This window comes from Falco naumanni, chromosome 7 (assembly GCF_017639655.2).
Source record: "Falco naumanni isolate bFalNau1 chromosome 7, bFalNau1.pat, whole genome shotgun sequence".
Lineage (NCBI taxonomy): Eukaryota > Metazoa > Chordata > Aves > Falconiformes > Falconidae > Falco > Falco naumanni.
This window is the reverse complement of record NC_054060.1, coordinates 17,587,102-17,600,978: the sequence shown is the minus strand read 5'-3', so window position 1 is coordinate 17,600,978 and position 13,877 is coordinate 17,587,102. Positions and strand designations below refer to the sequence as shown.

The 13,877-nt window shown below is 34.9% G+C and overlaps 1 protein-coding gene across 5 annotated transcripts in view; it reads right to left on the bottom strand.

Moving 5' to 3' along the window:
• Positions 1-13,877, bottom strand: part of UNC13C (unc-13 homolog C) — a 233,908-nt gene that overhangs the window by 146,172 nt on the left and 73,859 nt on the right. For 4 of the 5 annotated variants that reach the window (XM_040601366.1, XM_040601367.1, XM_040601368.1 and 1 more), the window contains exons 3-4: positions 11,172-11,194; positions 10,576-10,640 (exon numbers count right to left, since the gene is read on the bottom strand). In XM_040601366.1, the coding sequence (XP_040457300.1) occupies positions 10,576-10,640; positions 11,172-11,194 (88 nt within the window). The remainder of the gene's footprint in view (positions 1-10,575; positions 10,641-11,171; positions 11,195-13,877) is intronic. The other variant, XM_040601370.1, reaches the window with a different exon arrangement.

Below are 13,877 nucleotides of genomic sequence, written 5' to 3'. Positions count from 1 at the left end.
TACAAATTGAGAGCTATGGCACTGCACGTATTCACTAGTGATTCTTAGAAAATCACAGTTTAAGTTATAGTAACATTACAAATATTCAACAAATACAGTTTTATAAGAGGTATCAATTTTATGTCACAAAACCTGTATTTGATCAAAGTAAATCATTGCAAAAACATTGGTATTTTTGCCATTAAAAATGAAACATCTCACTATTTAATATAAAGAGGTTTTTACTTTTTCTTCTTTTTTTCATTCCTAGGCATAAAGATTTTGGAAAGAATCACAGCCACTCTTTAAGGTCTGTGTAAATGAGTTCCTCTCCAGATGAAAATAATCACAAAAATGAAAAGGTGAAGTTTCACTGTTTTGTTTTTTAAATCATTCAGTATTGAAGATACATTTTAGGTTACTGGGATACTTCATTGTCTTTAAATTCCTAGGATTACATAATATTTCAGATTAGATTAGTCTGTTTTACAGCCTAATTAAGTTTATTTAGTTAAATGTGATAAAACGCCTAGACGGCTTATAAAGCTGGTCTGATATCATGAAAATTGAGATTAATTTTTTTGAAAATTGAGCTGGGGGTGAGGAAGGGAAGAAGAAATGTATCACTGCTGTATATTATAATCACAAAATGTAGCCAGTGGCATTTGTAAAAACAAAAATGGAGCCATGTAATTTAATGAAAATAATTCTGAGACAGCCACACTGTCTGAAGACCCACAAATCCACACTTGGGTAGCAATACATACTTCTTGCTGGAGTGGAAAACTAGAATTCGAGGTCTACAATTGTATATGAATACTGGAAGAAAATAGTCACATTAGAGAAGTACAGGACTGGATTTACAGCTTTTCATGTTCCTCACTATATTAAAATGCCATCAAAGAAATAGCTCTGAAAATGAAAGTTGGATTAAAGGAGTCTTAATATGACCTAAAAATACTATATTAAGAAATGAAAAATAAAAAATAAAAAATGAGCAAAATCTCTCCATAGGAAAAAAAAACAGTTATCCTAGCCAATTCAAGAAGCTGTCAGAAAATTTTGGGGTAGACTAGGCTACACTAAAAGACTGTATGCATTCAAATTTTGACAGACTGTGTGCTCAAATGAGTATGTATATTATTGTCATGGAAATTTTGAAATTATGTTTGTGAGTCATATTTCTGTAGTAAAGATTTGAATTAATCACACTCAGGATATACTGATGGATGCTCAGGTTCTGACTGAGGCAGAAAACCAGACTTTTTTTGTGACTACAGGTTTGAGCCTCTCTCTGCCTTCTGATCACCGATCTGTTCAACATTCATTCCCAGGTGCAAGCCAAAGAGGACTAACAGATATTCCAAACTGTGCTAACAGGCCTCGGGGACCATCTCAGCTTTTGGAGAAAAAATCTCTTGCAGAGAAGTTCTTACTTCATTTCTTTCTCCTGTCATGCTTCTTGTCACATTACAGGGAGCTGATGCTAGGTAACTAAAATGACTTTAAGTTAGCTTCAGGCAATTTGGCCTCAAAGTGCCACCATTTCAACTTGTAAACTTTTTTCCTTTATATTTTTTTCAACATTTCGAAACACAAAAAACCCCACCAAAACCAATCCAAAACTAACCCATGCAAAACCCTCTAAACACTAAAATTATTTCCTAAGGCCCAAACTAAAAAAATGTTATTAAACCCCAAGCATTAGCACAACTGCATTAAAACTACTTTTGCTGATATTCTTGACCATTACACCAGAGCAAATAAGTAGTAACACTGATGAAGACAGAGTATTCACAGTGCTGCAAAAATTGTCTAGAAGGAAAACCTCATCTCAATGTTTATAGGGAAGAGAAAAATCCAAACATCCTTCTCAAAATTAACACTCCCTTAGCAGAACTGCTGCAATACCATAAAACCAAGGATTCATTTTGAATTCCCTCTACCATCCTTGAAGCCTATGTAAATGGTTTCCTTAGTATCAACATGGCCATAATGAAAAGGCATCAACAAGGGAAAGAAAAAAAGAACAATTTGCATAAAGCTTGTGAGAATTTATAAGGTTGGGATAGGAAGTCCTACAAGACAAATTAATTTGCAAAAACAGAAGACCTTCCTAGACCCAGATGAGGCAATAACACGCTAAGCTTAGTTTACCTTTGACAATATGCATCCCTGTGTTTGTCATTAACATAGGATCATAGCATCTAATCAAAATAATAATATAAACCTCCTGGAGCAGAAAAGATAAAACAAATTAAAAGCAATACTAAAACATCGGTGCCAACCTAATGAAGGTGGTGAGACTGTATCTTAACAAAAAAAAAAAAAATCCCCCAAACCTTAATTTCTCTTTTAAATCCAGATATTTATGTAGCTGTGAACTTTCAGCATGCTGTATCATCATGGAATCAATGGCCAAACAGCTTTACAACATTTCCATCTCTGATTAATAATTTCTGCAGACATGGTATCACATGGATTTAGGAACACATAACTAACTGTTCCCAGCCTACACATGTTTGAGTCTAGGTAGCATTCAACTAAAACTTCTTCAATAAGATCCAAGACAATTTATTTCTGCATCAGAAAGTCTTTGATAAGACAGTTAAACATAAAACAAGGAGAGTTAAGCCAAAATGAAAAGTGCAGAGAAGACTTAGAATCTGGGAGGCTGCAAGTTCCTTATCGGTGTGGATGGCACCTAAAGCACACTTCAGCTGGAAGTTAAGGGGATGGGTGAAATGGGAGAAGTCGAGAAATCAGCAAGAGGCAGTAGACTTGAAACAAGAACAAATTCTTGAAAATAAAGAGCACAGCTTTAACTGACCTGGTAGTAGCCAGTAAGTGGGTGAAAAGAGTCTTGAACCTCTCAGAGCAAATCTAGACACATCATTCTTGACTTGTAAAATTTCAAACAAAGATTCTTGAAAAGGTAAGCAAGAAGTAAGCAGTTCTACTAACTTCAAGTTATGGCTGAAGTTTGACAGATATAGCAGGAGAGAGGAGTCTAGCTCAAACCAGTTGTGCAATTTGGATATTTTTTTTAAAAGCACTGTCTTCAGGATTTACATCTAATTCTTCTAACGCATCAAGTCCATATTGACACATTTTTTTCCACAGAAAATTCCCAAATTGCCTGTTGGCTATATTAAAATCCTCAAAGGCATCCCTCTAGTTTTCTTTGTAGAGTTCCCTCTAGTTAAAAGAGAAAAAAAAATGGTAACCCTTTCATATCTTAGCTGAAAGGGTAAAGCACTTACCTAGAGTACAGGAGAGTTTATTTCAAACTTTAGAAGCATTATCACCTTCCAAACACTATCCTAACTCTTACCCTACCAATTTAGGAGACAAAGTGTTTCTCCCATACCTTCTTCTGATTCACCTGCACCATTCTGTAAGAAAGCAAAAAGTATGCATAGAGTGTTTATGCATTTCCTTTCTATGTTCACATAAACAGTCTTTGGTGCAGCGATTTGCTATTAGAATCTTCTTTTCAAGAACATGAAGATCAAGGTAGACTGCAACTTCTAGATATATCTACAGATATCAGCAAAAGCATGAAAGCAACAAAACAACATTTCTAAGGTTGTGCAAAGTGGATGTACATAGACTAAGAGATAAACTCAGAAACTCACATTCTGAAGGCTTTTTGTTATTCAGGAGCAGTTCCATCAGCAGTGAATAAAACTCATCATGTGTATAAGGCATTCTTATGCCACAAAGAGCTACTTCTGACAAGCAACGTCCATAAAATCACTCTCATCTATTATTCTGCTCTATAACACAAAATATGACTAAAATTGTGGCTCTTACTGGACTTCTATTACTGATCACTAAGAAGCAGCATATAGAAAGGAAAAAAATCCACATTCAAGAATAGCTAACAGTCTTCTAGGAGAAAAAAATTTATATCTGGACTGAAAAAATGGAAGGCCAAACATGAATACCATATAGAGGTATATTTGTGTTTATCTGTAGAAGCATTACCAAGAAGGAGAAAAAAAAAAAAAAAAACAACCAAAAAACCACACCAAACTTGTAACACCTAGTCTTTATCTTGAAATACAAATAACACATTTATTAAAAACTTTGCTGAAACAAGAGATCTTTCAAGTATCAGAGATATGTTGACTGGGGGGAGTTTGAAGCCAGGTTAAGACTTGTTATTGGTTAATATTTCAACTGCAAACAACTAGGAATAAATTACTATCTGAATGCATTCCCTCACTTCAGTAATACTGACTGAATATACACCCTGTAGAGAAATAAGGCAATTGTGGAAAACCTCTAGACATGGTTTGGTGTCCAGAGTGTTTCTAGTTAGCTATGTTCTAAAAATCTCTTGATATTGTTTGTACTCGGCACCCACAAGTTTAATAGTAATTCTGGGTTAGTGTGCTTCAAAACCCACTTCCAATTGTCTTTTGATTACCAGTAGGTATTTTAAGAGATCGGCTTATAAATGATAGAGGAAGAAACCACAAGACAAGATGTTTCCAATTGCTTTCATCGTAAAGGGGTACCCTTCTCTGTAAGAATCTAGTGAAATAATAATAAATCCTGTTTTCCACATGAGAAATTGATGTGTTCCTTATGGTAATAGTTGACTGGAATCCAAGGAATTATCTGAAGCAGTTGCTTTACCTGCAGGACACTGAGGCTTGTGTTGCTTAGTAGCCAGTGTTCTGTGTTTTGACATGAATGAACGTGTTGTCAAATTTTCTCTTTCAAGAAGGAAAACTATACTCTTGTCTCTTACTTCTCCACTACCTTATGCGGTCCCTGGAGCACCATTAATTGGTCTCCCTGCATTCCTGATGCGATTAAGCTTAGTTACAGGCACAACAATTCTCAACAAGAAAAAAAAACAAAAACCAAACAACCAGCAAAACAACCAGCAAGCCAAATCACCCAACCCCTCACTAAAACCTCAAATCTATGTTTGAATTTTTTTCTTTTTGAGGGAAAGAATATTTCTTTCCACAACTGCAGCACTGCTTCTATTTTTCAGAACTGTTCTCCAGTTTTACTCCACGAAGTTTATATGAATTCTCACTTTATGAGGGACTTCTGAACTTTTCATCAATCTTCGAATTCATCTGGGTCCAACAGCTGCTTCTGCATAATTTGGGACAAACAGTGACTCTTTCTTTCTTTTTGAAGCCTAAAAAGCAACAGGGAGAAAAGCAGCTTTGGCAAGGGTTTGCCTGGAGCAGGTAGAGGTGGCCTTGCAGTGGCTTGAGATGTCAGGATTGTTGGAGGGGTGGGATTCAATGGAAGAGAATGACAACAACAGCAAAGACCACATTTATAACTGTGGAGGACCTAATAGTATGACAGGCTGGAACGAAGGAGGCTGGAGCAGATGTGAACCTGTGCATCTATGTTTTGGTTTTGGTGGGAAGACAGAGGGAAAGTGCATAAGCAAGGTAACATGCTAAAGAAGGGCTACATCAGAAATTCTGATCAGTGCCACCTAGGGTGAAGACTGGTAGTCTGTGGATACAGGCACATATAGAAGGAGAACGGTAATAGCCGTTGGACTCCTGCATATATTGGGAGGGGAAGTAATTGGGGCAGTCTGTAGGCAAGTCATTTCCATGTTACTCCTGGGAGTAGAGCAGGAATATCATTTTATATTCTTTAAAATGTTGTTAATTAGGTTTTGTCCCTGTAACCCTCACTATAAATATTTAGTTAGAAGCACTACAGGAAAGAAACAACAGAACTAATTAAACCAAAAAATCATTTCAAGTACACAGAACAAACTAAAAGATAACAGCACAAGAGGGGATTGGTGCACAATAAGGTGCACAATATCCAATAGAGACATGGAAAGGCTGACCCATCAAACTCTCCTATTTCACAGACAGATAAAAAATAAATGTACACCTGCCTAGGAAGATATATTTCAGTTTTAAGTGGAGAGTAAGAGAATCCACTGGGAGATCCAGTGGGAAAATACAGTTCCACTAATACATATATGCGCTGAAAACACACGTCAATTTATTCTTGGAGAACTGCATATTTAGTACTTTTCTTGCATCTTTACTGAAACAGCCCTGACTTTGGGAATATGAACTAGAAATTCTCCTACGCACAGATTTTCTGTACAAGAACAAATTCAGTCCTTCTAATAACATTTAAGAAGACCATAAGTACGCAAAGATTGTTGGCTATCAGCTGGAAGTAAAGATTAACGCACTGATCTGGATTGGGAGATCAGATTTGTTGAAAAAAGGGAGAATAGCTACATTAGCAAAACTAACAAACTGGGCAATGCTGTATTGACAGTGAAATATTAGTCTCTGCATATAGTCTTTGGAACATTAAACACTATAGCCAGAGACAAACTGTTATTTAGGTTTCATTAAATTTACATTATTTCATATAAATTTACAATTAATTTACATTAAACTCTCTACTCCCCTCCCTACCTCCAATAATAACTCAAAAACATCTTGACATAGATGATGAAGTTGAAGGCACACAAGTTATCATTCAAGGGAAGAAGGAAAACCTGTAATGTTGGTTATTTTTTGTGTGCTTCTGAAGATATTCTGCATAACAATCATCTATTTGAATTTGTCAGAGAATTCAAGAAAAATAAATTTGTTTTACCATTGAGAATATGCCACTGAAGGAAAACAGTGATTGTCTGCATGCAGCACCATCTGTGAACCATTAGCAAATTTCAGAATGGATTAGGCCATGTGGTAAAATTATCAGTCTCTGATATGACTGACATCAGACAAGCAACGAGTTAATAGAGAGCAAGTCTCTGGGAAAAGTAAAACAGTACTACCCTAGATAGATATATCTGATGAAAAACCCAGCTGATGGACATATAATTTTCAAAAATACTGAAAGGATGAATTCCTATCATACCTCAACTTTAATAAAATGAAGAAGAAAAATTAAATTAAGAAGATGTTATTTGATACTGGCATGGAAAGAACAGGAAAAGTGGAGCTTTTGCTTTTAACAGAGAAGTAGCATAAGAAGCCCTGGACAACTGTATTTGGTCTTTGCCTTTTCTTTCTTGCCCTGGCTTTTCTCTCATTCCATGCAGCATAGGGGTGATCATTGCAGAGAATGAAGGGCTGTGGTATGTGCCACAGACTTGGGATGTGCTGGTGCGTGTGAGGTGGGTTCACAGCATTGTACTATGAAAGAGAGGGAAGAGTAAGGCAGAAAAGAGGCAATTAAGATACTTTTATAAAGCAAGGTATCAAGGGTTGTGATGAAAAGAATCTCCCCTCACTTCAAATGGCACCTTTTGGGGAGAGTAAGAGGGAAGAGGAGTCATAGCTAAAGCTGCAGAAAGTTGTGCTGGCAGTGAAGAGGCTGAGGGATCATAGAATTCAGGATTAGTTTTTGCATGCAGGAGAAAATGTGATTACAAGAGGCACAAAAGTCTTTGAGGTATCAGCGTTCTTCAGCTGAATGAGAAGTTAAATGAAAATGGCATCACTGTTTTCAGAGTGTGATAGTGAAACAGGGGCTTGCACAAAGATTGCAGACAGCAAAGGGAACAGGGGCTCAGTCCGAACTTTGTCAGCAAAAAGAGTAAGGTTTAATCTAAAAACATGAGCTAGTATTGAGCTACTGTCAGTCATCTGAAGTAGTCTTATGCAGTGGTTACAGGATACCTGTACAAGGGATTGACAATTTATACTCAGAGGACTCAATAATTCAATTTATTCACCTGTGAATGGAAGAGAGGGCATAAAAAGAGCAACTTCTGTCTGTATAGTCCTTGTCACGGGCAAAAGGTCTCCTTACATCTATGAGATTATTTTTTGTGTGAAACCCACAAAAAATAAGAATTCTATCCACTCTAATACATTACTTTTCTAAGTCCTACATCTACAAGGAAACTGTAATTAAGTAATTGGCTAAGGAAAGTAGTGCATACAGCAAAACTGTATGATCACATGCAGCTTCCTGCATGCATAGATATCATTACCTGATTGTCAGTTCCTACACTTACAGAATCTGATTGCAAAATGCTATTCCTAAACTACAGAGTAACTAGATGTTAAACTATTTCTCTTTGGTTTGCAGATTGCAAGCAGTTTGATAGAATGATCTCTCTCTTATTAAGCTTACTTATATGGAGGGCACACAATAAAAGGTAACAAAACAACAAGAAGAAAGGAAAAAAGAAAAAAAATCATGTGAAACTGAAAATTTTCCTTAATATTTTGGTTATATTAAGAAATCATTCTTGAGCTTAAGCAGTGAAAGCCTAACCATATGCAGTGAGTGGAACTGGGTCATTGAAAACCACAGATATTAAATCCAAACCAGTTTTGGACTAGCTTTATTTTCAGTTTCAACTTTCTGACTTTTCTAGAGGAAAAAAAATATTTCTTCTTATTCTAGGAATACAGCATTGAATGTCATATACAATTCTGCACTGAACAGCACCTGTAAAACTATCTCAGAATGCCAATTTCTACACTGTTTCAAGAATTTGAATTCATTTTGATGTTAAATGTTGTTCTCTTATTAGTTCTGAAAACTATACATCAAATTCTTAAAAGCAGTTATTGAAAGCTATGAACAGCTATTATTATCATCATCATCATTATTAATACACAAAACTCAAAGTTTTGTGCCAGGCTCACACACTAAAGCTTCTGAGTATGAGCATCTTCAGTTTCAGTAGACCACAGCTTACTCTGTAGTTTTTAAGATGTCAGATTCCTGCTTCTCAGTCGTGAGGTACATTACTATTAGTGGTGCATCAAATTATAAATTACTGAAACTTGAGTCCATCAAAGCCTATGAGTAAAAATGAATTGACACTTCATAGAACAAAGGAGAAAAAAACGATTTCTTTGCCGATATGACAAAGAGAATTTGAGGCAAATATCAGAAGCTGCCTCTGTGATGCATTCTGGTTCTGATATGCATTAATGTTTTCCAACAAAGAAGCCATCAAATACAAATTGTCAGGCATCAAATCAAAAGGTTATCACAATAATTTGCTAGCACAGTTGCAATGGATCCGATGAAAGCCTTCCATGTTCCATTAGAAGACTAATATGAACGTGAGCATAGAGAGCTTTTGTAAACATTTTTGTGGCTAATACATTGCTGAAAAAGTATTCAAGTCAGTAATCTAATCAAGAGGAAAAAAAGTTGCTTCAGAAGTGGTACTTTCATGTTGACAACAGAATTCCAACAGAAATACTAAAGTTTTGCATTTGGAAGTTGGGAAAGAAAATTCACAGCACTTATATTGTTCTGTTTTTTAAAATATAGAGAACAGAGTAGTTAGAAAATCCCATTCAAAGAAGCAGTTGTTTTGGCATAGTGAGAAATAGTGCTGATCAACAGACAAGGCAAAAGTTGTTATCATTTTAGTGCTGAGATATTTTTGACCTTTTTGACCTTACAAGAGAACTGTAGCTGATCAAGATGAAAGCAATGTGCAGTTTGTGAGCCAAGAGAAATATACTATAATTTTATTTTAATACAAAGAGCATCTTAATAAAAAAAACCCAACACATCAAATATCTCATACAATATTCAAAATGTTTCATGTTGCATTCATCAACTAATCCTGTACAATATCACATATGGCCTCACACTTTTATAGCAACTGTGAAGTTTCTATGGGCTGGAAAAGGAAGAAATACAACACTGAGGTACGCCAAACTACATAGAAACTATGTAAGCTGCTGAAAAGCTGGAGAGTGCTTTTAAATTTCTTTAAGGTTTAGCAGTAAGTACAAATAATATTCTAACTATACCTTCCACAGCAGCATGTGAGCGATATTAGAACAAATTAATACCATTAGTACCTTTTAGAGATACCATCCACACACACACCCTCCCCCCCCCCCAAAAAAAAAAAAAAAAAGGAATCTAAATGGGAAACTTGATAGTGTCTAGCATCTGCTATATAGAGGTAAAAATGAGAAGATGGAAGATAAATTGATTTGATCTCATCACCTTGTCTTTCTAACTAAGCATAACTATAGCAAACAGTGTACCAGCAAGAGGATAATATTCCATTTAAATTTTAACTAATGTAACTGATAGATTTTACCAATGTTTTTTACTGTTTTTTTTTTTCTTTCCTAACTGAATAATAAAGAGGTATCCAAACAGGAAAGATAGATTTTCCTTAAAGAAAGGAATCCCTGGAACTCGATGTAAATTAACTCTGTCTGATGACAACCAAACAAAATGTATAGGTTTCTGTCACATTCACTCTTAGATACTGGAAAATCTTTTTCTCATGACCTTTTAGATTCCAAATATTAGACTTATATTATTATACTCCTACACACTAACTAAATGAAGACAAAATTAAATTACAGCTTCAAAGGGTATTTAATTTTCATAAAAGAGGTAAAAAATCTTGCCATGCCATTGACCTGTGCAAACTGAATTCTATTACTTTCTTAAAAATTGAAGACTTAAAAATTAAAAGATGACATAGACAATAAAACTGACTATCTTCCTTTTAAAATAATTCAGTTTCTTCGAAGAACAAAGCTTAGAAAAAATACCATAACACTATGAGGCTAATTTGCAGACATGTATAACAAAATTCACAGTCATATTGGTACTTACCCACTAAATGCCTGGACTGCATAAAGCTTGGAAGTATCCAAGGAACTTCCACTTATTATCCGAGCCTTTAATAAAGACCAAAAAAAGTACTGTTACTCAGTTGCTCTTAGTAAGTCTTGGGCACAATTTAACTGCATCAAACATATAACACCTAATATGAAAATGCTTAGCAGGGTCAGCTCCAGGCCAAAGCTAGAGTAACTATTGCTTTGGAATACATTTTTGTAGTGTTCAGCATTTAGTGAAACACACTGGAAGAACCCATGGGAAGATAAGATATTGCTTCCCAAATATTGTTGTCCTTTAAGTCCTATAGTGTATGCAGCGTAGATGATAATTAGAGTCAAAAAACCCAGATATCATGTTTGACAGTAGCAGACCCCTGTGTTGGCAATTATGATAAGCACAACAGTGAGGGTTATCCTGTTTATAAATGCAACAGACTCGCAATACACTTAAAGGAGAATGAAAAAGTGGAAAGCTGGGAAAAACATGCAGATTTCACAACTAAAATGAAGGAACCAAACAGGTCAAATAATTCACAAACGAACATCAACAAAATACATGATCCCTATAGTAAATACATGATTTTAAACCTTTTCATCCACAGAACCGCTATCTGAAAGAGAATTGGGAAGAAGGGGAATATAGGTTAGACAGAACAGTCTCTGAGAAAATATCTTATATTATAAAAAACTGTCTGTGCAGAGCAGAATCCAAGTAACACCTGTGCTTAGCTTTATTATTGCAGTGAGACCACTGTCACTACATTTTAAACAAGCAAAAAGATGTTTTTAATAGATAAGAAGCCCTGCCGCTTATGCAGGACTGTGTAGATACCATACAATTTATATATTGTATCCCACCTCAACATATATTTTAGGATTTTTAAAAGTATATTTAATATTAATGAATATATATTTAATACAGTTGCAGTATTCAAAAAAATAGCATTCTATTTTAAAGGAAAAAGCAAATGTTTCTACTTAGGGTATCAAAGAAAAAAAGCCAAACAAAACTTCTGAACTGTAACTATTCTATCCTACAGAAATTATCCCCAAATGCCAATAGAACTAAAATTGTCAAAGTACAAGATATGATATATACATCTATATGTCATTAGAAATTGCTTAATGCAAAAATGTTATGTATTCACATTTACTATCAGACAGGAAATATTTGCTGACAATGAAAAGCTACCCGTATATTATTGTCTTGTCAACTGAAAAATACAAGCACATTTTAAATGATTTTCATATAGTATTTCACCAAAAGTGTCTTTTTTTTCTTTTTGAAACTTCATAGTACAGTGCATATATGAAACAGCATTGTTTTAATTGTCACTTTACTGATGTGTCCATTTTTACTCCCCAAATGGAGTACACATTCTACAGCCCCTTTAAATAGTTCACGTATTTTTAAGATATTTGAAGATAACTCACATTACATACAGTACAATATAATCATTTACAGCTTAAACACACACCACGTTTCAGTTTTAAACCAGTTTATCTACAAGAAAATATCACATTCAAACACACACATGAAAAATATATTGACAAGTGTAAAGGTGCATACAGTACAGTAGTGACGATCCAGGGAACTAAAAAGGCTCTATTGTTCCACTAATTTTAGAGGCCACTTCTGTGATCAAAACAAAGCACATGCACAAGAACATGCAGAATAAAAACTGGAGTCAAAACAAGTTTTACCAGTCAGATTATATCTGCTTCTGTATTATTTAAAAGCGTTAAAGAAGACTGAGCTACTAGTTACCACAACACCGAATTTGAGTCCACAGAAAATGTAACTGTGCTACGGTCTCTTCACCTTTGTGAGACCACAAAACTTGCCAGTTTCTTATGTTTGACCACAGATCTTAGCTTCTCTTTCACAGTTATTGTGAACAATCCTTTTAGAAAGAGTATGCCTAAAAAAATGAACTATAGTTTATTGCTCCAAGGAAAACTTATGTTTTGAGTTACACAGAATATTAAGGCTGTTACTAATAGTAGATGCCACGCTTTAGTAAAAATAGAGTGACCACATTTCCATGCATCAAGAATATCTGCTTGCCATTAACTGATACTTTTCACAGTTCTTCTGAATATAAATCAGCATGCTATCAATTTTTATTGTCATATTTTAAAAGAATCCATTACTATTTTGTTTCTGCTGGGACATGACCTGTTCTGATGTTTTCTCACTTCAAAACATCACCCCACCCCACCCCTTCAGAAATAATAGAATTTTTATTTCGCCTTAGAAATGAATTCTTGACTAAAACCAGCTATAGCATTTTAGTTGTCAAATTACCATCATTTGACTGAGTAGATTTATTCAAGATTTATTAAAGTTTTTACATTTTCTTTCTTTCCTATTTATGAATGTATTTGTCTGACAACATCAGATATGATTGGCTCCTCTTTCTCCATGAGCATATAAAGAAGATCTGGACCACCATATGATCTTACTTTCCCAGTATAACATTATAACATTTTCACAAGCAGGGTAAGAGCAGAGCCAGGAGTAACTAGATGACTGTAAGCTGGGCTGGCTGTGGAAACAAAATGGGATATGCTTTTATGAGGGCTAAAAGAAATAAGAGTGGTAGTTAAAACCAAAGTGCTGGAGCAGCATTTGGACAGGTGAATGCAGGGAAGAGATCAAGAGAGAGGATATACCAAGGACTCTAAGCAGGAGAGACTGAATTAATTCTCAAACTTGTAAAAAAGACGAGCCCAAAAAGTGAAGAGAAATTTGGGGACTAAAGGAAGTTTTAAGCATGAGATGACTTGTAAAGTAAGAAGCCTCACCATAATCTGTTCATGCCACCTTCCTTCTAGAATATCTAATCATAATAATATTTGTAATACTGACATTTAAAGATGTATCATAAATCTTAGTATTATTTATGAGGAATGCAACGTTTAAAGTCTGCAAGTACTTTGCTACCGGCTGCCTAAAGATTCACATGAATTATATGTTTAATTCACTTGCTTAGAAAGTTATATTAGAAAATACCAAATCGTTGAGACTTGTCTTCCACATTAAATGGAATTTTGTATTTCAGAGCATGAGAGATGAACATATGAAATTTTCTTTACCTCTCTGGGGTTTCAGCCAGCTTCATCTAATTTCACTACACTTCCTTTACTGGAACCTAATTTTGGCTAAATTTAGGAAGGAGAGCAACAATCAAAAATTAGGAAGGCAAAAATGGTATTACATTTTTGGTTTAACTTGTTTTCTTTGCAGTTTCTACCTAAAAAAAATATTAAAAAATGCACCAGTATAATGGC